We start from the raw sequence: 27,195 nt of genomic DNA on the forward strand, positions 1-27,195 counted from the left end.
AGAGAGATGAGAAAATCGGGAGAAGGGTGAAAAAAAATAACGCCGTGCGATTTTTCCCAACCCTATTTCGACTCCCAATTGAATGCTGCCACGTCCCTCGTAAGGACGAAGCCGAACGTCCTAAATTAAGGTCCGTTGTCAATGTTATTCGGCCTTTTTGATTTATTTATCGACCCAATATTAATAAGGACGGGCTTTGGGACGAGCGATAATCGTGCTCTTAGAGCATGTGCAATGGTGGTACTGTCTCAAGAGTCCTTAGGATTAGAATACTATTTCTTTTCTTTTTTTGAATAGTTAAGAATCATAGTCGAGAAAAAGTGTGTGCAATGGTGATACTTAATTTAAAATCCTTAGGAATAAATAAATTATTTTTTTTTAAAAGTGAAATTTAAATTTTTATTTATTATTTATGATTCAATAAAAAGATACAAGACTTATTAATATTTATCACCAAATTTGTTCCAAATATGTTCAATTAGATCCGTTTTGCTCAACACATTAAACTGAAAGAAAGACAAGAATTATTACTTTTGCTCCACACATAGGTTCAATACAGCTAACTATGCAATCAAACAACATGTAACTACTCGACACATAGGTTGAATACGAACGCTAACTATGCAACCTAACCTCATAACATCTCAAACATGAGTTTGAGCTTAAGAGATGTTTCCATCTCAGTGAGTGGGTCTTTTTTGCTAAGTAGACGTTCAAGCAACTTCTGTTTTGACATTTTTGCTTTCATTTCTATTATGGCCTGAATCTGTGACAACGACTCTTCTTTACCATTCTTCTTCTTCTTAGCAGCAGCTTTAGAAGTATTGATCCCTATAGGTCTACTCTCTGGTTCTCCCACTTCATCTTCTATATCAACTTGTTTCCGCTTTTCCTTTCCACCGTCCTTACCCACATAGGTGGAGGCCCATTTATGGTCATGCCTCAACTCCCTCCATGCATGTTCCATGACAAACTTGGTCCCGTGACGATTGAAGAAGTACTCTAGAGCAGCTTTCATCACGTCATCATCATTTTGACCACTTCTCTGCTCCCTCAGAGCCGCGTCATATGATCCAGCGAACTTGCTGACTTGCTCGTTAATCCTAGCCCACCTCTGCTTGCACTGATTCAGCTCTCTAGGTGTTGTTCCCACCAGTTGCGGGCAGTTATTGTAGTACTCGACGATCCTCTTCCAGAAGCGACCAGCTTTCTGGTCATTGCTCACCACCGCATCCTTACTGGTGTTAAGCCAAACACCAATAAGGATTTTATCCTCCCTCGGAGACCATTTCCTTCTCTCCTTGGCACCAGTGTCGACAGCAGAGTTGAGAGGATACTCGAGAACTGACTCATCAGGACCTTGGGTACCGAACCAATAAGGTTCGGATGATTCAAGGTCCACTGTAGTATGAGATTGACTAAAGCGGAGGTTTACATAACTAATTTGCTTATCCATGTTTAGAGATTGCTCTGTGTTACTCTAATAGCAACACTGATAGTTAAATAGGCGAGATTAAACTAACAAACATTAAAAGCCAATTAAAACCGAGCAGTGAGGAAGGTAGAAAGCTAACTACTTGCATTAAACACCAATCAAATCACGGTAACAGCCATTTAAAACAATCAAATCTATGGCGGTAGGAAGATAGAAACCAAACTAAATAGGTTCTACTTAACTAGCATTTACCACCAATGCAGAGAAATCAAACAACTAGCTTCTACTAAACTAGAACCAATTTATGAGGTATACAAATACAAATACAAATATACTACTATACGTTTATAGTTATTAGAAAAGAGACTAGGCAGTTGTGGTATCGTACCTAAAGAGAGACTCGAGCTTCTCGACACTCTGGTTTACATCTTTGAAGCTCTTCCTGCATAAACATGAGATCAAACTGCCATAAGTTTTACAAAATATCATGAAGAACAAACAAAAACTCAAGAGAGATACGTACCATTGACAAACATAAGCGCCAAACCTAGAAAAACCAATACGGAGACCATTACACAAACTTCCAATGCATAGCCATTTGTAGACTCTTTCTTCTTCTTGAGCTCACAGACGGTCTTCTGTAGCTTAAGCAGCTTCTGATCACACTCGAAACCTTGCTCCTTAAGCAGCCTGAGTTCTCTCTGAACCTCAAACACCTCCTCCGTGACTGCCACATCCCCACCATTTCCATATGTGGCAGCCCCCATCATCTCTATTCTCGCACGTGTAGTACAACCTCCCTGGATCTTGATACTTTGCATATTTACATTGTTTTATCCATTCATTCATAAACATTTTCATCATATAGATTAGGATTTAGACATGTTTAGGTTGCATTTTGCATACATATGTCTCTATCAGGTATTTGAGTACCACATCGAGTTTCTGGAGACATTTGGGTGCATTTGGAGCTCAAAAATGAGTGTTTAGAGTGGTCATTGGGCGAGCAAGGCATGGAGCGACCAGTCCGGAGCGACACCACCAAGTCGCTCTGACCTCCCTATTGGAGCGACCTTACCAGAGCGACAGGGAGAAGTCGCTCGCGGTTTCATCACTCGGAGACGCGAGAACGAGCCCGGAGCGACCTCCCGGAGCGACACCACGAAGTCGCTCGCATCTCACGCCCTCTCGGAGCGACCTCCCAAAGCGACACCCCGAGGTCGCTCGCGTCTCTATGGCGAGACGACACGAAGCGAAGCCTGGAGCGACCTCTCAGAGCGACCCACTGAGGTCGCTCCCGAAGGCCGGAGCGACTTGTCGGAGCGACATGCCGAGGTCGCTCCGCGCCTATTATCTGCTCGATTTCTATTTTACTTAAGGGCCTTTTGGTCATTTCATTATGCACGTTTTACATTTCAAAAACCTATGTTTTAAACATCTTTTGTAGCCACCAGTGGCAGATTATCTTTTATCGTTTGATCTATTGAGAAATACACAAGAACTCTTTTGAGAAGTTCATCTCTTGGATTTTGATTTGTTATGTTCTTGTGTTCTTGTTGATTTCTTATCTATTTCTCTACATGGTTAATCTGAAATCCAATATGGGTTTAAGAGGAATCATGGAGATTAGTGAGTAATCACCTTTTGAATTCATGGGTTAGGGAGATTAAGGGTGATTAGGTTAGAGCTAGGATGTTTTAGTGTAGATCATTCATATTTTCTTGCTAGTAGAGTAATCATAATGCATCTTCTGAGTTGGCCACTCAGTTGTTGATCCTTAGGCATTTCTCACCCAAAAGGTGTTCGATGAAATGCCCGAGACAACTCTCCTAGGCTTTTAGTATACTTTGCCAAAGACATTTGTTGTTAAAGGTGCTAAGATAGCTAATAGACTTGTTAGTAATGATTGCTTTCATATTATTCAACCAAAGACATTTGATGTTTGAGATGTGTTAGCAAATGAGCATTCATCTAGACATAGAGCTTGCTTAGAATTGTGTCTAGGCTTAAGGTTGATAGTTTGATTGATCATTTGCCATCTTTAGTTCGATACTTGATCACCCAAGGTCTAATCCCTATGCCCATGAGTTCTCTTTTCCCTTAGTCAAGAAAGTATCATTTAGTTATTCCTTTTAATTAGTCATAGTTTTAAAACCCATCTAAATCATTGGTTGCACTTAGATTAAGTGAGTACTTGCATTCTCAGTGCTTTGATATCCCTCAGAACTGGTTCGGCAATCTTTTATACTACAACATTTGTCTTAGGAGCCTTGAAAACTCCTAACATCAGATCTTTTCGCGTGTAAGATGTTGCAATAGCAGCCTCACTGCCACAGTAACATCTCGTTGGGATGCCATCATCAGCCTCAGGTGGGTTGCGAACCGGCTCGCCAACAGAGAAACTACTCTGTCCTTCATCCGCGTAAAGAGCAGCCTCTGCTTCAATAAGGGACGTCATGTCGAACTCATCTGACGAAGAAGGCTGGCTGTACGAATAGTCTTGTCCCATGATTGGTTAAACCTGAAAGAAATCAAAGATATTTAGTAACGAAGATGATATAAACAACAACAACCACAGATCTTTAGAAACGAGCACGGATTGAACAAACCGTAAGCAAACATGAATCACATATAAACCGTAAGCAAACACAAATAAGAACATCAAAGAAGATTGTAATCGAACGAGAATATCCGCAAATCGTTTCAAAACAAAATCGATTGAAAACCCTAAATCGAGTGAAAACCCCAAATTGATTGAAACCCTAATTTTAAAAGACAAATCGATTGAATCTTCACAACCTAACCCTAATTTGAGGAGAAAACAACAAAGAAAACAAAATCTCGACGCATAAATCTACAAAATCACCCTACGATTTACCTTCTTCTCGGGATGGATCGAATCGCCTTTGATATCGCCTTCACTCGAGACATTTGTTTTCCTCGCCTTTGGTCGACAATGAATAATTTTTTTTTGATACGTACGAAAGACAAAGCCGACGGACGAACCAAAACGTGCCACGTCTCTAAGGATCAACTCCGTTAAATCCTTATTTACGGATTGATCCTTAGATTATTTCGGTTAAATAATATTTCTTTATTCCGATAACCATCGGATTAGGCACTATGGATCCATTAAGGATCACCGTTGCGGCTGGCCTTAGTTTTCATCAGTTTTATCGATTTTTAGATCCAAAAAAAGGATTTAGTTGTTTTTTTAATTAACTTTTATTAATGCGTTTTTCGTCGGCTTATTAATGCGTTTTATTGGCAAGTATCAAGTTTAAAAATATAAGTGACAAAATAAATAAACTATTAAAATAATTTATAAGTGTTCGTTTTGTTTAAAGAAAATTAAAATAATTTATAATATAAACAAAAATATGTATTTATTTTTAAACATATGTGATGAACTTAAAAAATTAATAAAACAGATGAAATATAATAGTTATCAATTATAGCAAGCATATCAATCAGCCAATGAGAAAGAGCTAAATTTGAGTTTCTTTTTCGACAAAAGATTATAAAAGAAACAAATGACTTGATCTGATCTGATCTTCTTAATTAAGCCTTTTGAGATTGGCACTGTTTTTTTTGTCAAGAATGAAGAGCAAAGCTCAACACTTTAATCAACTATCTCCTGCATTTTATTGAATCCCCTAATATTTTCCATGGCAATGCAAACCCAAAAGTCCACCATCTTCTTCTAAGCTGCTCTCATCTTTCTCCACTCTCACTCCAGTCTGCCACTGAATGAGTGATGTTATATTCAAATTTCGTGATTTGTGAAGTTAAATCTATTCTTGAAGCAACCAGAAAGGTACTCTAATGGATGTATTGATGAAAAGCTTAGCTATTAAGAGAAATGAATTCATTTTAACTAGCTGTAGATTCATCATTTCACTAGGAGTTGCTTTCAGTAGCAGTCTGGATCCACAGCTGCAATATCCCATAATGATGCAAATCAATAGAGCATTCAAATTGGCTACACCCAGATGTAGAAATCATTGAATCCACATGAACTCTACCTCAGAAGTGATGAGACAAACTATGTACCTTCATGTTATTCCCTTTAAATTCATGTGAAAAAACAAACACTTTTGATCGGTGTCATGTGCATACGGATATATTATCTGCAACCAAAAGGACAACGATTAAACCATGTATGTAGGTCTTGAGTCCATCCTGAAATGGACACAACATCAGAAAGGAGAGACACGCACACGTTGCACCACTCAATAGTCAGTGTTAATGTGTATATATATATACATGCAGAGAAAGTAAGTAAAACTAGTGTTTAAAAATCGGTTTAATTTGAATTATTTTTTACGATTTTTATAAATGGTGTCTAGTAGTGTTTGCTTAGGTACTAATCCACTACTGCTTAACAATTTCTTGAATGTCGTGTAAAACACAGAACAATCCGTAACTCTAAAGAAACATGCGTGGCCTGACTGTGCAAAATACCAGTTGCAATCTTTAAAATCAGAAAGAAAAAAAACTAGAAACGTGATACCATTTCTTCTAATCAAAGCAATTAACATCTAGTTATGGAGGTAATACTAGAAAGACAAGATCCTACTAAATCAAGAAGAGATGAGAGCAAAACCTAACTTGGCTGAAAAGAAAGCAGTTAATACCTAACTAAGCTAACTGTCAAAACGATTCCTAACAGATCCTATTTTCCTAATTTGGCGCATTTATTATTTATTATTCTGATCCCTTGTATCACGTGATCTTCTATACCACCGATGATTTCATGCTTTACTCTTAACTTCCAAATTTATAAGATAATGATGTTTTTATAGAATTTTTTCATTGCATGTAAGATATAAAAAAATAGTACTAATACTTTTCTGTAATAAAACAAACAAAAGAGTATTAAGGTAACTAAAAAGTTGATTAATGAAACAAAATCAATCTGATCGAGAGTGACATGCACACGCGCCACCAGGCTAGTATATTTACTAGTCTATTTTCTCGAAAAACAAACTCCAAAGCAAACACTCTCTCTGTACTTTAGATCTGGCCGAGACGACGGCGACACTGTTTCCTTGAACGCCGGTGATGGCTTCCACTTGCTTCAACAATGTGACTGTCTCTGCATACGGATGTTTCAACGCTCGGAGCTCTGGATCCGCCGCGTCGTTGGAGATGAAGAAGCTGATTCCTCCGGAGGAAGAGTTCGAGTTCAGAACTGAGGTTCCTGTCGGAATGCTTCCCGCCGACGAGCTTTTCTCTAACGGTAAACTCGTGACGACGGCGGTGGTGGAAGTTGAGTCGGAGGCTTCCGGCGAGGAGGGTAGCTTGGTTTCTTCTCCCAAGGCGCCACGTAAGTGGAGAGAGCTGTTAGGGTTGAAACGGTTCTCTCAAAACAGCAAGGCTGCGGCGTCGTTTAAGCAGTTTTTAAACCGGAGCTCCAAAACGTCGTCGTCTTCTTCTTCTGATGCTTCTTCGTTAATCAGTCTTCCTCTCCTCTCCGACAGCGAATCTCTCTCCGTCTCCTCTTCTTCTTCACGTATGTCCCTCTCTTCTTCTTCCTCCTCCTCGGACACCCCGAGGAGGCTATCGCTCGACGCAGAGAGACTCAACCACCTCGCTAACCAAAACATCACGGCCAACCCGTTCGCTCCCGCTCGGCCGAGGATGAGGTTAGTGAAGCAGCCTCGTGATAGAGAAGAAACATGTAGCGACAGTCCGAGGCTAAACTCGTCGGGGAAGATCGTGTTTCAGAGCCTTGAACGGAGCTCAAGCAGCCCGGGCGGAGGAGGGTATAGAAACAGAGGAGTGGAGAGATCGTACAGTGTAAACCTGAGCGTGGCTCCTGTTCTTAACGTTCCCGTTTGTTCAGTCAGAGGTGGTTCTGTAATATTTAGCCATTTCTTCTCTTCAGCTTCGTCTCAACAAATAAAACAGGGAATGGCTCTAACCACAGAGCGTTGTTGACTCATCATCAGCACGGTGGTATTAGTAGAGGCCGTAACTCAACAGATCGAGTAGCTAGTAGTATTAGTCCATCTACTTTTAGTACTGTGTAGTTTCCTTATTGGGGTTTGAGAGTTAAGAGAGAGTCAAGTTGACGCGTTAAGCTAAGGAATAAATGCGCGTGGGATATAAGGAAACAGATGCTCATAACTGTATCTACGCTCTCCTCACGTTGAAGCTTACTTAAGCTGTCTCTTTCATCTGCCATTTTTTTCTAAAAAAAATTCTAGATATTAATATCTTGTCGTTTTATTAGTTTCGGAAATGATGCAGTTTTTCAGAGACTTTTTTCGCACTTTTGTGGTTTATTTATTTGTTTTTTTTTGTATGATGTTTATTGATTTGTTAAAATTAAAGAAGGTTCGTTAAAACTATGATGTAGGTGCTAACTATGTTGGATAATAAAAGTAGATGTTGAGCCAAAAAAAAAAAAGTTCGTTTTAACAAGTATCAATGGTGTGTGTCTATTGGTCACTATTTTGGTGTTTTGAGTACTATAATGCTGAGCCAAAGACACTCCGCCCACATGTTATAATATGTCAGTATATCTCGAACCATGGTACGTGAAAGGTACCAAAGTGCGGAAAGATTACATAGACTATCAAGTCTAGGAAAAAAGAGATAAAAATTGCACCAGCAAGAGATTTTTATAAGTACAATACTCTAAGCATCTATCACATGTCTCTATCCTCTGTACTCTAGGCTTTGTTCTCTTTCTCCATTCACTATCAACAACCCCCCCCCAGGTAGCAGTATTTGGGGTATATAGTTATAGTCAAAGCAAAAAAAGTGAATACAACTGTCTTGAAAGTTACATCTACGATGATAGTAGAGTATGCTAAGTTACAAACTCATGATTTGTAAAGCGAGGCTTTAAAGTGAAAAGAAAGTAAACTAGATTATGATTTTTTTTTTTCTGATGGAAACTTGATTTGTGAGTTTAAGACAAACCTTTGGCATAGTTCCCCAAATGCCAAATGGATTTAGGTTTGTGTGTAGAGACACTGTGTGTGTATGTATGGGCCACAGACGGACCATTTACATTTCTGGCAAGAGGCTCGGTCCTCTATGTAGACTATGTTCATTAAACCCTCACAAATTACACCCACCAGCATAATCGATATGTAAATAGTTACATATACATTCAAATATACAAAGAACATGATCGTTACAATAAACTAGTTCAGTGATTAGCCAAAGAAAAAGTTTGTTGCCAAGAGGACTGTCAATTAAAAGTCTGTAAGCTAGCTTGTAGTGTGTAACAGCAGAGACTAGAGACACCACTGCCTAAAAGAAAGCCTACGAGATCCAATTATGTAGGATTAAACCACGTGAGCAGCACAGAAGACACGTGACTCTCTGTTAAGACACAAGTTATATACTAGGGGGCACTTCATCCTCCAATCGATTTTGTCATTCACCCACGGGCCGACATATTCTTTCAATTTTGAAATTCTGTTTTGCATGATTGCTTTTGATGGACCATGGTTAGATCAGACTTAGTGTTTTCAACAAATATATAATTATTATTTTTCACTTATTGTAAAAAAACAAATAAATAAAATGAAAATTTGGGAGAGCTTGTTTGGGTATCTATTCTATTCTATCTCATCATCGAGTAGTAGTAGGAAGCTATTAGCTATCCATGAAGCTATATGTATGTATACATATTACGCATATTGTGCTCCACTGCTAGTTGTTCTCCTAAAAATGTAAAAGCAGAAGGTTAATTTTCTTAAACTTAGTAAATGTCTTTCTTATCTTCAGTGAATTAAGAGAAACCTTGAAGGAATACCAGTCTTGTGTGCATAAACAGAAATAGTATTATTACTCATACTGAAAAAATAGTATTATTACTCACTAGGGGCGGCCCGCCCTACGGGCGGGATGGTATACTTTTATTGTGTTTGTGTTATATTGATATTTGTAAGAAAAATATATATACTCTAAATTTGAATGATGACATGCGGAACAATTACGAAACAGCTGTGTTGCGGTTCTAATAATATAAAATACAAATACATAAGTATATATAAGGATTTTCGTTATTATTCACGGTAGTATAGTATAGTCGGTCACCATTTAGAGTCATTTATTATTCACGGTAGTACGGTGCAGTCGGTCACCATTTGGAACCATAAAATCGGTTGATCGTCATAGATAATCAATCAGCTGATTATATTTTACTAAATTTTTGTGGCTTTACAAATTTTAACCACTCGCCTAATACGGTAATGAATGTGTCATTTTAAGTATTGTGTTTTTGTGTTTTAAATTGTCCTCACGACCCTTGTTGAATTTCTTCGTTTTCTTTTTGTCACAACCTTTGTTGAATTTCTATCCGATCGAATCCAACATTGGTTTACCGATCTCTAATTCTCTTACACTACAAGAAAACAGCGACATACTGAGGGAAAAAATCGTCGGTATGTCGTCGGAATAACGCTATTCCGACGACATACCGACGAAAAAAGTCCTCGGAAATAACTCCTCGGAAATTCATTTTTCCTCGGAAATCCCTCGGAAATTTCCGACGGAATTCCGAGGAAATGAATTTCCGAGGAAATTCCGAGGACCACAAGTTCGTCGGAAAGTCCTCGGAATATTCCGAGGAAGATGTCGTCGGAATATCCCGAGGGATACACTTCCTCGGAATATTTCCAAAATTAAAAAAAAAATATAAATTTATTTTTTTAAATTGAAATTCGAAAATATAAAATTAAAATTGAAATAGAAAACATATTTAAAATACAAAAAATAATAAAATAGCTTTTATAAATAAAAAAAATGTTTTTTAAATTCAAAATTAGTTATAATAAATATAAATATTTTTATAAATATGAAATCATCTTTTTATAAATACAAAATAGTTTTTATAAATACAAAAAATAATAAAATAGTGTTTATAAATCAAAAAAATGTTTTATAAATACAAAATTAGTTTTAATAAATATAAATATTTTTATAAATATGAAATCATCTTTTTATAAATACAAAATAGTTTTTATAAATACAAAAAATAATAAAATAGTGTTTATAAATAAAAAAAATGTTTTATAAATACAAAATTAGTTTTAATAAATATAAATATTTTATAGATATGAAATCATCTTTTTATAAAAATAAAATAGTTTTTATAAATACAAAAATAATAAAATAGTGTTTATAAATCAACAAATGTTTTATAAATACAAAATTAGTTTTATAAATATAAATATTTTTATAGATATGAAATCATCTTTTTATAAATACAAAATAGCTTTTATAAATACAAAAAATAATAAAATAGTGTTTATAAATCAAAAAATGTTTTATAAATACAAAATTAGTTTTAAAATATGAAATCATCTTTTATAAATCCAAAAATCGAATTTATATACAAAAAACATTTTTTATATTTAAAAATAGTTTTTATAAATACAAAAACTAATAAAATAGTGTTTATAAATCAAAAAATTGTTTTATAAATACAAAATTAGTTTTAATAAATATAAATATTTTTATAAATATGAATCATCTTTTATAAATCCAAAAATCGAATTTATGTACAAAAAACGTTTTGTATATTTAAAAATAGTTTTTATAAATACAAAAAATAATAAAATAGTGTTTATAAATCAAAAAAATGTTCTATAAATACAAAATACAAAAAAATGCTTTATAAATACAAAATTAGTTTTATAAAAATAAATAATTATAGATATGAAATCATATTTTTATAAATACAAAATAGTTTTTATAAATACAAAAACTAATAAAATAGTGTTTATAAATCAAAAAAATGTTTTATAAATACAAAATTAGTTTTAATAAATATAAATATTTTTATAAATATGAAATCATCTTTTATAAATCCAAAAATTGAATTTATATACAAAAAACGTTTTGTAAAATCCAAAATCGATTTTATAAATACAAAAATAATAAAAAATTTATAAAAAAGTTCTAAATCAATACAACACAACAAATTATCCAACCAAATCACAATTCTAAACCTATTACACAACCAAATCACAATCCTAACCAATCACCCTAACAAAAATCTAACAAAAAACTTCTAAAATCATCAAATCTACTTAAAAACCTAACAAATAGAACCTAAGAGAGTGGGATAGGGTCCTTACATGATTTGTGTAGGAATAGAGAGGATTCGCCAGAGAGATCGTCGCGAGAGAAGGGGGAGATCGCCGGAAAAAGAGAGAGATCGCCGGAGGAAGAAGAGAGAAATGGGGGAAGAAGAAGTGTTTCGTGTCTATAAAACCTAGGGTCCGACGGAAACTATCCGTCGGAATTTCCTCGGTATTTTCAATTTCAATTTTCGCGAAATATTTGGCGGCTTGTTTGCCCGGTTAAATGAAAATATTCCGAGGAAATTCCGACGGCCACTTAAATATCCGTCGGAATTTCCTCAGAATATTCCGAGGAAATACCGAGGAAATCATATTTCCTCGGAATATACCGATGAAATACCGAGGAAATCATATTTTTTCGGAATTTCTATTAATTTATATTGTTCCTCGGAATTTCCTCGGAATATTCCGAGGAAATTCCGAGGAACACATGTTTGGGGTTTCAAAACATCAAATTTTTTTGCCCTATATCATTTCTTATACAAATGCAATGCATACCATTGAGGAATCTTTGTATAGATGATCATAAACCATGAAATAACAAAATTTCAAAACGAATTGTAAGTATTTCCTTTACCGTTCATTAAAGTGTATAAGTGTTTCTCTTATGTTGTGGGGATTTCGTTCATACAATCGGAAAAGTGTTATATAAGTGTTTCACTTAAACAAATTTTGACTTCATAATCAGTCTAAGACACTTAATAGGGGTTATATTAGTGTTATTCAAACCGCAAAACTTTGTTTTCGGTTTAAAAACCCTACTTCCTCGGAAAGCCTCGGAATATTCCGAGGAAATTCCGAGGAAAAACAAGTGTTCCTCGGAATTTCCTCGGAATATTCCGAGGCTTTTCCGAAGAAACAGAAACCCTAAAAGCAAAGCCCTTAATCGTCGGAAAAGCCTCGGAATATTCCGAGGAAATTCCGAGGAACACTTGTTTTTCCTCGGAATTTCCTCGGAATATTCCGAGGCTTTTCCGAGGAAGTAGGGTTTTTAAACCGAAAACAACGTTTTGCGGTTTGAATAACACTTATATAACCCTTATTAAGTGTCTTAGACTGATTATGAAGTCAAAAATTTGTTTAAGTGAAACACTTATATAACACTTTTCCGATTGTATGAACGAAATCCCCACAACATAAGAGAAACACTTATACACTTTAATGAACGGTAAAGGGAATACTTACAATTCGTTTTGAAATTTTGTTATTTCATGGTTTATGATCATCTATACAAAGTTTCCTCAATGGTATGCATTGCATTTGTATAAGAAATGATATAGGGCAAAAAAATTTGATGTTTTGAAACCCCAAACATGTGTTCCTCGGAATTTCCTCGGAATATTCCGAGGAAATTCCGAGGAACAATATAAATTAATAGAAATTCCGAAAAATATGATTTCCTCGGTATTTCATCGGTATATTCCGAGGAAATATGATTTCCTCGGTATTTCCTCGGAATATTCCGAGGAAATATGATTTCCTCGGTATTTCATCGGTATATTCCGAGGAAATTCCGAGGAACCCCAAATTTTGGGTTTCCTCGGAATTTCCTCGGAAATTCGTCGGAATATTCCGAGGATCTCATTTTCCGTCAGAATGTCCGTCAGAATTACGCTGTTTTCTTGTAGTGAATTATGCCTAACATGATAATGTTATAAAAGTAAATAGATTTTGTGGTTCACCTCCCATGTCGAACAGACGTTCACATTCATTGATAATAAGGGTGACAGTGAAGCTTTGACGGCTTGAGGTGAAACCGTGAAATCATACGTGGTTAACTTGACATGGAAAGTGTACGTTTTCCCTTGCGTGCCTATAACAAACGGAGAACATAATATGGAAAGTGTACGTTTGTGTATGGAAAGCTACATCCTCTCATATTATAAGGTTTTTATGTTTACGTGTGATGTATGTAACTATGTAATTGTATATTTTGTTTCAGTGACTTTTATTTAAGCTTTTGCAAGAATAGTGTTTATTATTTTTATGTTTTAAATAATGTTAGGGCATGCAATAATTATTCCAATTGACATGTATTATTTTATTTTATATATGTGTGTTATGTCTTCTTTTTTTATATTTCATTTTTCTATTATTATTTTGAATTAACATTTTCATTATAAAATGAAAATGTGGTGTCATGTATTTTTGAATTAGTATAGATTTTATTATTATTCTTCACTATTTTGCAAGAATAGTGTATATTTTTCTGATTTTAAATATGTGTATTATGTATTTTTTTTATATTTCATTTTTCTATTATTATTTTGAATTAACATTTTCATTATAAAATAAAAACGTGGGGTCGTGTATTTTTTGAATTAGTATAGATTGTATTATTAATCTTTCCTATTTTCACTTTCAGGAAGAAAAATTGAAAAAACTATAAAAATTCAAATTAAAAAACATATAGTCAGAAACTATAAATTTTTATTTTATTTATGTATTTCTTTTATTTTTATTATCTTTTATATATATATATATATACATAAAGTAATGGCTAGAAGAGGTTTTTGCTTCTTTATTAAAATATATTTTGGTTATTTTCCTTGTTGAACACTCTTTGTGTGACAAAAATTTAAAATAGTTGTTTGAAAACTTTGCCCATTAATTTTTTATATAGTGGATTACTTAAACATTAGTCATCTGATTAATTTATTTGTTGTTACCCATTATTGTTTCTTATCCCGATATGTGAACTACCATTTGATTGAAGCTTTTTCTTTAAACCTTTCTAAATCTTTATATTCGTATTATGTAATGCCCATTTAAAACAAATCAGACCTTTAGGATCAGGCCTGCTCAAAGTTTATCATCTTTTATTGCAGTAAGCAATAACTCTGTTTTTTGTTGCAGTGAAGTTTAAAACTTTTTTGTATGTTTTGTTTATGCAACTATTCGTACAACTTTTTTATAATCTATTAGAGCTAAACGTGTGACAGTTCTGGAAAAGAATCTTGAGAAATTAGGTGTGGAGAAACTTTTTTTTTTTTGTCACCGTGGAGAAACTTACTAAAGATGTTTAGAGTATGCAATGAAATGTTTTAGAAGCCAAATGTGAATATATCCATTTGTTTTATAAAAAAAACCTTTATAGATCCATTACTTGTTCTTTCTTTTACACGCATTTACTTTTGTTGTTGCCTGCCCTGTGTGATCTGGAAAACTCTTATTTGCCGTGTAAAGAAAATCTGCAACCATATACTCGACGGTTTAAAGTAACTAAGGACCAAAAATTTTGGTGAAGTTACTGTAAATAGTTTCAAGGAGGCTATATTTTAAGGTAAGAGATCACGGCGACACAGTTTGCCTTGTTACTTGTTAGATATGTATGGAATAATGAGTGATTCAACCCGAGGTAATGTTTTCTTTCTCACCGAATGTTTGTTTTGTTAGACATAAATTTTTCAAATCTGTATGTAACTATGTATAGAAACTGAAGGCTCTACGATATCAATTAACTGAACAAAATTTATAAATAAAATCCCAATGTATATCTACCAAAGTCACCAATCATGTCATTGCAACTCATTAGTAATAAGTAGGTGATACATATCGTTCACCACTGTTGTTGACATTTTTAACGTGTAGACATAGATTATGATGCAGACAGATGAAAAAATGCAGGAAATGAAACACTAACCTCTGCATCATCGTGTTATACTCTAGCTTTCTCTGTTGTTTGGAGGCCTTCGAAACTGAGCAACATCCTCATGAGAAGTTATCTAGTCATGTCAGACTCCTCCACATGAACTTTCACCCCTTAATGTACAGAAACTTTGAAAGCATGAACCTAATTTTGTAAAAAAAAAAATCAACATAAACACAATCCTTCATTCCCTTTTCTGCACCAAAAAAAAAATTCCAGCTCTTATAAACTCACCCTGTCTGAGAGCCTATCAACCACCCTTGTACCATTGAACTGCAACGATTGCCTGTTCTATCTCTTGTCTCACTCTCCGTCGCTTGTTCCATGGCTGTCCATCTCGCTCTCTCCGTCACTTGCTCCATCAGCTCAACGCCGCTTGTTCCATCGCTCTCCGCCCTTGCTCTGTCGCTCTTCGCCACTTGCTTCCTTTCTCTCCTCCACTTACTCCGTCTCCGCTTGCTCCGTCGCCCTCCATCTCGCTCTAGTGACATGCCACGTTAAAGACGACTGTGAGAAAAATATCAGTGAAGAACAATTGCAAGATCTGAGAAAAGGGCTTACTACGATTTTGTTTTAAGAACGATCTTGATTCTGGGTAAGTCTCAGTTCTTCATCTTCCTCGGTTTCAGATTTTGTGTCTAAATATTCTTGTAGGATCCTTGTTTGAAGTCGAACATCAGAGACCATTAATTAGAAGCTTGAACTGAAGAATTTTTATAGAACATTTTTTATAATTGGAAGATGTATTCATTGATAAATCGTGGAAGGAATGGAGAGCTTTGGTTAATGTGTGTGTTAATGACGACGATTGGGTTCAGCTTTATTCCGTTTCGGCAAAAAGTAACGCCTCAACTTTTTCTCGCAGGTAGATGAACAGATGAAGAACTTTGACGGCAAAAAGTGTAGACGGAAGCGTCGTTTTTTTCAGGTAAGATTTTCTGTCTACAAATGGGTCAAAGCCCATCATAAGAGAAATAAATGAAACGGTGCGTTTGCTTCTCTGGACAGATGGCAGCTTCTGAATAAACGACTTTGTGACCTGTAATCCTATGTGGCATCACAGGAGAGAAGCAACATCTTTTTATATAATTAGATACCGAAAAAAATGAACTACTCTGCCACAAGAGATGTGACCTTACATTACACAAGCTGGATCATTCTTCTGTTTTATCGGAGTAGACTTTGAAACTCCTAGACCATGCTGTTTCAGAAGAAGTATATTTATATATATATATATATACATATATATACACACACACTTTTAGAACTGAAGCAACAATGAATATGATTCTGATTCCTGAATGTTCTTTTGTCAATCAATATACAATCACAAGTTTACTACTTACAATTGGGCTTTTATCCCATTTCTATGAAGACTTCTTGCATATTCTCTCATATACTTAAGAAGAAGTTGCTTTCTTTGGCTGTCTTCACCATCTTCCTTGGGATCAGCTGTACAGACACCAAAGGGTCAAGCTTGATCAGAATTCAGAGTGTTGATATTTTAGGAGAGTGAGGAAAGATTTATGGAGCAAACCTGCAAAACACAAACAAGCAAGCAAATAAACAAGGAAACTATTTTAGAGAACCATGAAAATACGAGAGGGGAAATTGTCTATTGCAAGATTGATTAGGAATGACTTAAGTGATATTCTTTTTTTTTTTTTTTTTTGATCAAGACTTAAGTGATATCATAAGTGTAAAAAGACAAATAAAACATCACGATCTCTAACAATGAAATCAATGACAGGACGTATGTTCTATTTGTTTACACAATATGAATTTACACCAAAGTGTCCCGTTATCAATCCAGTAATATATAATCTCCCCAAAAGAAAAAAAAATTAAAAACGTTACAAGAAAAAGAGACAACGCAAAGAGACTAATGAAAATGATTTTTTTGATTATATACCACAGGAAATCACTCACGGCTGAGAAACCGTATCTAGACTATGTTCGTGCCGTGAGAAACCGTATCTAGACTATGTTCGTGTCTCTCGGACGATCAAACCATGATTGTACGTGCTTGAGAGTTGAGACACCGTGAATATGTTCACCTGCAAAGCGAAACATCAAGAAGAGAAGAAAAACAAAAATATACTATAAAATAGGCACAAAGTATCGCACGCTTTACAAACAATTAAGGAAAGAAACCTAGAGAGATACATTAAAAGACAAAAGCTATATGGAGACAAAGCATGAACTGTAACTCTGTAATTGCTATTCTTTAGTTCTCTAATAATCGATCAGTGTCATAAAAATGTAACATCCTCAATTGTGATATATGAAAAAGGCTTAAGAGAATTGATTTGGTTATCTATATCACCAAAGTTGACTTGGAAAAAAGTCGAGTGGTGATTGAAGGGTCAGTAAACAATGATTTCGAGCCTTTGGAAAATTAACAGACCGACCGTCAGACAGAATGGGGCATGAGTATATGAAACGTCTCTAACCCTAATTAGTGACTACGCAAAGAAATGGCAATGGAGTTCATCGGACGTCCGAGTTCGTCTCCCCTCTTCGTTCTTCAATATCAAAACTCAAATCTGTTTCTCCTACCGGGCATCCTCATTAATGAATTTCTCCGTTAAAGTCTCATGGACTCCTCTCGAGTGCTGCTTCTCACGCTGTCTAGGACCTGTCTTGATGCCACTGCGCCTCCAACTACTCTGCATGTGTCTCCTCCTTTGTTTACCACACCTGAAATCCATATCCCGTCTCTTCAATCTGATTCTGACCAACTTATTCATCCCCATGAACTCGATTCCAAAGTGATGATGACCTCTGCTTAAGAGGTCTGTGAAGAAGATGATACGAAGTATATGAATCTACAGACAATTTTCGTGATGATGAAGAAGGCTTATAAAGAATGGTTTGTCATTTTTTTTATAAAAAAAATCGGCTATGATGTGTGTTTGGTTTTTAATGGGTTTTGATAACGAAAAGTATGATGAGAGTGAAGATTTAATTGTACAAGGACCTGTGTTTGTAGTTCATGTTTCAAGACCAGCTGAAGTTGAACAGACGTGGAAGGATCTTCCTATAATTATGATGGAGCAGGAGATCATGGAGACTATCAATTATCATCCCACCGACCGGTTGTGGTAAAACCACTCAAGTTCCTCAGGTCTGGTTTTGCTCATGTCTGAGTGTTTTGTTTTCAATGCTTAATCTAATCCTGTTTATGAATCTTTCAGTTTAATTCCTTTATGAAGCGGGTTTTGGCTCAAAACAATTCAGTTCTTGAAGTGTGGTTATCGGTATTACACAGCCACGTCGTGTGGCTGTCCTCGCCACTGCCAAGAGGGTGGCTCATGAGCTTGGTGTTCGTCTCGGTCAAGAAGTTGGTTTCCAAGTTAAGTACGGTAAAAAACTTGGCTAGAATTCATCTATCAAGTTTTATGACCGATGGGATTTTGTAGTTTCTTTTTTTTTTTTCATCTCAAATGTATGTAAGATCGGGTATTTTGTATGAAGTTTCTTTTTGTTGCAGAATGATCTCTCACTGAGGCTTTACTCTGTGATCATTCTTGATGAAGCTCATGAAAGAATCTTGAAAACAGACATACATTCTAATTGGGATGCTCACTCGAGCCATCAAAATCAGAGAGGAACTCTACAAGGATCAGTTTTTTATCAAAAAAAAAACTCTACAAGGATCAGTTGCAAAAAAAAAAAAAAAAAAAAACTCTACAAGGATCAACGAAGTTTCTACAATCTGGAAGCACAATAGCATCAGAAAACAAAATCATCTTGCCGCTTACACTTATATTGATGAGTGCAAATTTACGAGTAGAAGACTTTGTATCGGGGAAAAGTTTGTTCCCTAAGCCATCTCTGGTAATAGAGGTTCCCCAATAGACAGTACTCTGTAACTATACATTTCTCCAAGAGGTCTTGCAAGAAGCGTAATAACATCTGTCTTCTAATTGTGCTAGGAGATGTCCTGTAATGCCACCTTCTGGTGGTTAGTTTCATTTAATTTTCTATTTTATCGTCGTTTTTGCTTTAGTCTGAGTAGATAGCATTATGTTCTCAGACCTGCTCTACTCCGAGTGTGTCCCTTGTGAGGGTTGTACTCTCGGATTCTTCCCTTTAAAGTTATTCAAAAGAGGACTGGCGAGGTTAATTATATCGGTGAAGCTTACAAGAAATTGATGTGATTCACAAAAAAATACCATGAGGAATATTACCGATACAGTATAGATAATCGGTGTCACACGTGCTATGATTATAGCCAAATGACAGAATTCATTTTTATTCTGTAAGCAACTGATGTAACCTAATGTTGTCGTATCTCTATTTCCATTATCAGAATTAATAAAAAATCTCACGGATTCTCTTTTTCCACCACACCAAAATGTTAATATTTTGAAAAGTAAAAAAATTGTCAGCTTTTTTTTGTCAGCCGTAAAATTTTATAAAGCCTCCTATACATTAAAAGAGAAGTCAATTTAGTAATTTCTGCTGACATGACATTAATATAGAGCTTCTCAAAAAAAATTGTTATAATTCTATTGGTCGATTTTTTTGAATTTTATTTTTTATTTATTTTAATCAATCGCTGTAGACAAGCCCAAAACTATTGTCGATTTCGTTAAGCCCATATATAGCTAGACAATAATAATTATCGATTTAGTTTAGCCTTGGGTACCCGTTCGGGTTTGGGTCGAGTATTTCGGATTTTCGGGTATTTTGGTATAGAGGTGTAGAACCCGTTCGGGTATTTCTGTACTTCGGGTCGGGTTCGGGTATTTTAGTTCGGATTCGGTTATTTTGGATTGGGTTCGGATATTTAGATTTTGAAAAAAAAAAATTAAAATTTTCATTTCTCAAGTTTCTTATATTTAAAAATATAACTTTCAGTTAACTAATTTTTTATTTTTAATAGATTGAATGGTTAATAGATTTGGACATAACATTTTAAAACTAAAAAGGCATTAATTTAGTTATTTTTTTTAAATTTTGGATGTAATTTTTTGTTAATTTTTGAAATAAAAAACTTGACATGCATTTTAAGTGAGTAGCAAATCATTTTTTCCCTAATTGTATGTATATCATATGAACTTAAAGTAAGTATAATATCAATATAAATATTTTATATAAAATGAGAGATGTAAATTAGAAATATAAGGTTAATTATACATATGTTCGGTTATCTTCGGATATCCATTCGGGTTCGGGTATTATCCGTTCGGGTTCGGGTATTTTGCTACTTCGATTCGGATTTCAGTTCGGGTTTTTCGGATCGGGTTCGGGTGCCACTTTGGATATCGGGTAAAGTGCCCACCCCTGCTAATTAGGTTGTTTGTTTTTAATAACTTACCTTTCTAATATGAATTACTTGCGCAAGTTGAAATCATTAAATATGCAAATAACTTATTGACACAATTTGTTTTTAATAACTTACCTTTCTAATATGGATTACTTGCGCAAGTTGAAATCATTAAATATGCAAATCACTTATTCACAATATGGATTACTTTCGCAAGTTGAAATCATTAAATTTTATCGATTTAGTTTACCCTTGGGCAAGATTTAGAATTTAGACAAATATTAAAAACTTTCCTTATTATTCAAACGATAAACTTGCGCATGTTGATATCATATTTATTACATTGCTTACAAAATATTTTAATATTTCTAATTAGGTTGTTTGTTTTTAATAACTTACTTTTTTAATATGATTACTTGCGCAAGTTAAAATCATATCATATTCAAATCATTTTTTGACAATACACATTTAATATCTTTCTTTAAACGATTTCATTATTTATTGTGCAAAATATTGTGCGTCATTAATATGAAAAATAAATCGACTGTATATATATATGAGACACCCAAAGTCTTAAAATACAAACATTCTCTTTTCATTCTTCAAAGTATTATTCACAAATCTCTCATCTCATACTATTAAGGTATTACGACGATCCTGCTTGTGTGTCAAGAAAAATGTGTTTAGACGCAAAGGTTCCTCATCTTTAGAATCCTGAACTCAACTCTTTGTGTCTTGTCTCCAAAAATCATGTCTGGTCTATTTTTTTCATGTGTTGAATACTGGTAACGACAATATGGTCTTCCTTTTTTTATATGTAGACCAGGTCATGAGAGTGATAGTGATCCAGGAGACCTTGAACATGCTGAGAAGCTTCGCCAAGTTAAAGCAGTTCTTGAAGAGGTTTTTTAGTACTTTCTCTTTTTTTGTTGAATATAGTCCGGAGAAAGTATTACATAGTATCATTTAGTAATACTATCTTATATCATTTTTTTTGTTGAATATACTATTTTATAAGTAAGCTAGCATTATGCATTTTTTATTTAATTCATGAGGTCATTTTCTCACAGTAGAGAACCTTTTGGAATGGCGCAGGGAGGACATTTCTCAGGGATATACAGGAAGGTTCAACTGAAGCCGCTGAAGTGGGATGGTGAAGGCGAAGAAGAAAGACCTGTAGAGGCCCTTATGATTCTTAAATACGGCGGTGTTCTAACTCATGCTGGTAGAAAACAGGTGTTTACATACTCTACCATTTAATTTGTCATTGTTATATATATATATATATATATATTTTTTTTTTTTCCAAATATGGAAGAATTGTTTAACTTATTGATGTTTGCTTCATCTGCATGCAGACAGAAGAGTTTGGTAGATATAATTTTTTGTAGGTTTCTAATTGAATTTGCTTTCTTTATCGAGAAATATACTTCATAATTTATATTATTTATGGATAATATTTTGATTTTTATTATATTTTCTTTTAATATATCTACATAAATGTTTGTTTATTACTTATGGAAAAATAATATTATTCACCTAAAATAAAGAATTACGACACATATACAATACAATTCTAATTAATGATAATATAAAATCTGTTACTTCTAAAACTATACACTCTTTATTCTATTTTTTGAATGAAAGTATCTTCGTAAACACACAAAATATTTTGTGACGTTGCAATTATACATACACACAATATCTGCCTCTTCATACTGACGTTATTGTGTTCCCTCTCGTGAGGTGCGGACCGAGAGGGAACACAGAATGCGGGCCGGTCATGTTCTGGGTGCGGACCGGTCACCTAGTATATTTTAACATATTCACTCATACTCCACATATCATCTTCCTTTTTAATCCACCGCTACGGAAAAAAAAAACAATAACTGAGAACGTTTTTAAACAAATAGGATATCAACACACATTATCAACCATTTTATTAGCATAAATAAATAAAAGAAATGTTCACGTCCCCTTCAACATTTTTTATATATAAAGTAGTGTTTTACTCACTCCTGAGGGTGCCACATAGGACTCCATGTTACAAAGTCTGTTTCTTGACGTTGTGACACGTGTCCTGGATGTAAAACTCAACGTTTCATTAATTCTGGTGTGGGTTTCGATTTTCATTTGGTATAATCGCGTGTTTGGACTGATGTCGTGGTTTGGTCCGTGAAGTAGAGTTCTTCTGTAACCCTAATAACGCAGAGACGATGAATTGGTGCTCGTATCTCTTAATCGTGCGACGGCGACACGGTGACGTTTGTGCTTCTTCTGACCACCTATCCATTTCCAATCAAACGTTAAGATCAACTGGAAAGACACCAACGGAGACGTTCTTGAATGATGTCGATCTCGATTTGGGACGAGCGGAGCTTCGATTCTGGCTAATTGATTTGTTTGGATTTTTTTGGGAAGCGAGGAACACGACGAAGGGGCATTTTAATTGGTTTATAGCTCCTGTTTATTGACGAACAGGTTAGAACTCTGTGTTGATTAATTTTACTGCTTTCATTTGTTCCTATTAACTAATACCATTCTGTGAAAGGCAACTGAGCGTGGACAAGAATACATTCTTATTATTTTCTTTGCAACAAAAAAAAAGAAAATAAAAGGTTCTGCAACTCCGGTTGGTGATTTTGGAAATATGAAGAAGTGCAAGCAAGAAGCTTTATCAGACATTTAATCTGCTAGAAGACTAAACGTAAGAATGTCTTAATGGATATACTCTTCTTTTATCTTCTTAAAAAGTTACCCAACTGCTCAAGTGATATAAGCCATGTTCGTTTGTACATTTGGAAGATGCATCCAGATAGTCCATCTAGATGTCTTATCCAGATGCTCCATCTGGTTGTTGTTCGTTTCATCATTTCGTCCATGCATCCAGATGAATCATCTGAATGCAACTATGTTCGTTTGTTTTTCATTTTTTAACTTCCATCTGCGTCCAGGTAGACTTGTTAATAAAATGACTAAAATAATTTTTTTACGTTTCGGCGGACAAATAGCATTTTACGGTTTTGGCCAAAAATATTTTTGCAGTTTTTGAGGAAATATGTGTGTTTCCACGAAAAGTGCATTTTTATGGTTTTGGCGAAAACATATGTTTTATGGGTTTGGCGGAAAAATAAGTTTTTGCGGTTTGGACGAAAAAGTGTGTTTTGAAATTTTGGCGGGAAAAATGTTTTTTTTTACGGGAAAAGTTTTTTTCGCGATTTTGGCGGAAAAAGTTTTTTTTTCGCGATTTTGGTAGGAAAATCATTTTTGCAGTTTTGGCGGGAAAATACATTTTTCCGGTTTTGGTGGGAAAATACATTTTTCGGTTTTGGTGGGAAAATACGTTTTTTCGGTTTTGGCGGGAAAATGCATTTTCCGGGTTTGGCGGGAAAATGTGTTTTCCATTTTTAGCGGGAAATGCGTTTTTCCGGTTTTGGCGGGAAAATGCATTTTTTCCGGTTTTGAGAAAATGCGTTTTTCCAGTTTTAGCGGAAAAATGCGTTTTTTTTTCCGGTTTTAGCGGGAAAATACGTTTTGTCAGTTTTCGCGGTAAAATTGTGTTTTCAGTTTTGGCGGAAAAATTCTGTTTTCCAGTTTTGGCGGAAAAATTTCGTTTTCCGGTTTTGGCGGACAAATTGTGTTTTCCGGTTTTGGCAGACAAATTGTGTTTTCCGGTTTTGGCGAGAAAATGCTTTTTGCGGTTTTGGCCAGAAAATGTTTTTTGGAGTTTTGGCGGAAATATGCGTTTTTTGAGTTTTGGCGGGAAAATGCATTTTTTTTGTTTTGACGGGAAAATACGTTTTTTGTGGTTTTGGTCGAAAAGTGCGATTTTACTTGTTTAGCCGAAAAATGTGTATTTATAAAAATTTGTGTTTTATGATTTTTTTGGCGGAAAAATGCATCATGCGGTTTTGGCGGGAAAGTGTGTTTTTCCGTTTTTGCGAAAAATTGCATTTTTTGGTTATAGCGAAAAAATGTATATGCAAAAAATATAATTTACGATTTGAAAATAATATTTTGATTTTAAAAGATCATTTTTGTCATTTATCATTTTGGACTGAACTAGATGCATCTGCATATGCACCAGCAAGACTCATCTTCATTTGGGTGAGAATTTGAGATGAGTTTTTAAAAATTCAGCTGGGTGATCCATCTGGATGTAGCATTATAATGCACAAAACAAACATCAATTCGCATCTTCACCATGATAGATCACCTGAGTGAGCAAGCGAACAGGGCGTACTTTAATCATTCTTTCTTTATAAAAAGCAGTAAAGAACAATTGACGCTTAACGTAATTCTTCACAACAAAACTCACATCAGGTTATGGCAAATCACAGATTGTTAGATGCATCTGATGGTTATAGACTATGAGAATTATGGAATACCTAATGCCGAGTACCATTCAATTGTGAGGAGGTGGTAGAGAAGTCGATTCCATTCTCCAGGTTTCACCTTTTTCTCTCCCTCACTGATTGCTCAAGTTCCTTCTTGGAAGATTGTGTAGTAACTGATTTGCTTTCTCATCAGGTGGTGTGCTGCTTTGAGGACAACGATATTTATCATGTCGGTGGCAAAATAAATCCCACGTCTGACCTTGATTTCATCAATCTCGAACTCATTTTCTGCGACTTGGATCAGGTTACACTTACTTATTCATTCCCTTTCTCGAACCTGTCTAAGTATAGTTTTGTTAAAGCTGATTTACTTCACCTTCTTACAAAAAATACAGATTTGTAAAATACTCGGAACTTACGAAATGCAAGGCAAGAGGATTCACAATCTAAAGTCAAAGAAAACTATTGTCTGAATGCCTTTGGTATAATCGTAGTGTGCTTTATAGTGATATTGCAGTAGATGTGTAGCTACGTAGTCTAGACAAGTAAATTCAGAAAACACGAAGGATCAGTTTAGCTTCAACAGATAATGGGATTTGATGTATTTGATTCACTAAATGAATGGAGTTAGAGCTTTACAAAAAAAAATGTTTCTTTTATTGCATATCTTTTGGCGATTTTTGACCCGTTCAAACTAATGTGTTATATATGCACACAACTATTCTGATGTATCAAGATTTCTTGCAGGGAAATTGAGAAATTAAAATTATCTGAGATGTCAAGCAAAGAAGACGTCATTGAAGTGGCGAAGATGTGAGCATTGCTTGCTTCTCATATACTCAACTTCAGCAGTAAACTTTTTGTGATTCTCTTTATAAAATTATAGCACACGATACATTTTTAACTAATACATATATCATATTATGTTTTTTCTGTTTCATAATAAACTAGGGTAAACCCGCCCCACGGGCGGGCGATTAAATATATAATAATATAAATTATTTTAAATTTAAATTTATTTTTAACTAAAAATACCATAAATGTTTTAAATTTTCTATGTATTTTAAAATTATTTTAGATATTATAAACTTGTCTAATTATATTAAATTTGAAAAATATAATTATTTAACTTCTCTCAATGTTTATTTTAATTTAACTATACCAATAAGATACATAGATTTAAAAAAAAAATCACAAAGCACTATGAAACATTACCTATTTTAATTATATGTAATATTAAAAAATTTACTATATATTATTTTTAAATCATTATTTATTTGATTTCTCTGTTAATCAGCTTTTAGGGTTAAAATTGTTTGATGTTGTGATATTCAACCTTGATTTCATTGTGGTTAACTAAATTTCATCATATAATGTTAAACTATAATGGGTTATTCTTTGTGAAAATAAAAAAAAACAATTACATTATTTTTTCATTGACAATGCATAAAAAACTTCAATTTTTTTGTTTATTTTTCCACTGATGCTTATCTTAAGATCTCCTTCCAAAACTCTAAGACCATCTTCAACCAGGGTGCTTAAGGGGAATGCTTAGCTTAATAAATATTTTTTTTTTAAAAAAATGGGATTAATATAAAAAAGCGGTGCTTAAAGAGGAGGTAGAAGAACCGGGTGCTTGTGGGACACGTGTTGGATCTTGGTCGAATTGGCTCGATCCTCTCTCTCTCGTCTTCGTCGAATTGGCTCGATCGCCTGGTTCGATCGGTACAAAATCCAGCCCAAGGTCAAGAACTCCTTCTCAGACATGTTCCGCTGCTACAGAGATGTCATGAAGATGTTCATTTCGTCGGCCCTCTGCAGCTCGTCTCCTATCCTTCGATCCAGGTAACCCGTCTCAGCTCTCCTCCGCCATGGAATCAAGTTTTTCCGTCGCCGGATCCTCCACCATCGTGCTCCAGATCCGGGAGAGAAAGCTTGTGAGCTCCAATGGCCATTCTTGGCTTATTTTCAAGTCTGGTCCTTTGTCTTTGGATAATTATTTTTTGATCCCAAAACTATCAGATTTGCAGAACAGACCTCTCTAACTGACTCCTAATCTTTCAATTGTGCAATTTTAACCCAAAGTAATTTTTTAAGAACCTTTAGGTAAGCAACTAGCATTGAGGCACAAAATTTGGGGGTTTCTTATCTAAAGTGCTTATCAACAATTATATATTAAAATAATCATTAAGCAACTCTAATGGGATTTGTGGTTAATCATGCTCTAAGAGCCCATCAATCTTTTGTCTGAGATTGTTGACTTTTCTTTATTAATGCATTTGAACGTTACCAGCCATATATCAAAAAATGCTCAAGGATGATCAACCCTTGAGAGCTAAAATCTACTGATTATAATTATACTTCTCGTCTTGATGTGGGATGTTTAT

The 27,195-nt window shown here is 34.7% G+C and overlaps 1 protein-coding gene, 2 long non-coding RNA genes and 1 pseudogene across 5 annotated transcripts; 2 read left to right on the forward strand and 2 right to left on the reverse strand.

The window, feature by feature from the left end:
- Positions 1-634: 634 nt before the first annotated feature.
- LOC106434602 (glutathione S-transferase T3-like) lies at positions 635-1,456 on the reverse strand. Its single transcript, XM_013875469.2, has one exon. It carries the CDS (start codon positions 1,454-1,456, stop codon positions 635-637), a length of 822 nt encoding a protein of 273 aa, XP_013730923.2.
- A 4,927-nt stretch (positions 1,457-6,383) lies between these two features.
- On the forward strand, positions 6,384-7,522 carry LOC125602016 (annotated as a pseudogene).
- Positions 7,523-15,000: 7,478 nt separating this feature from the next.
- On the reverse strand, positions 15,001-16,242 carry LOC125602017. The gene is made up of 3 exons (XR_007334549.1): positions 15,758-16,242; positions 15,431-15,677; positions 15,001-15,340 (listed from the first exon to the last, which is right to left on the reverse strand). It is a non-coding gene; the product is annotated as an uncharacterized LOC125602017 (long non-coding RNA).
- Positions 16,243-20,947: 4,705 nt separating this feature from the next.
- LOC125602018 lies at positions 20,948-26,840 on the forward strand. Of its 3 annotated transcripts, XR_007334551.1 has the most exons (5): positions 20,948-22,952; positions 23,023-23,178; positions 24,812-24,919; positions 25,002-25,112; positions 25,204-26,840. It is a non-coding gene; the product is annotated as an uncharacterized LOC125602018 (long non-coding RNA). The 3 variants fall into 3 exon arrangements; XR_007334552.1 differs by having other exon boundaries at positions 20,948-23,178; positions 25,556-26,840; XR_007334550.1 differs by having other exon boundaries at positions 20,950-23,178.
- Positions 26,841-27,195: the final 355 nt, after the last annotated feature.

This window comes from Brassica napus, unplaced genomic scaffold (assembly GCF_020379485.1).
Source record: "Brassica napus cultivar Da-Ae unplaced genomic scaffold, Da-Ae ScsIHWf_2718;HRSCAF=3482, whole genome shotgun sequence".
Lineage (NCBI taxonomy): Eukaryota > Viridiplantae > Streptophyta > Magnoliopsida > Brassicales > Brassicaceae > Brassica > Brassica napus.

What these genes read in the sequence shown, in the direction of transcription:
- LOC106434602 (XM_013875469.2), bottom strand. Translation starts at nt 1,456, where the DNA reads ATGGATAAGCAAATTAGTTATGTAAACCTCCGCTTTAGTCAATCTCAT.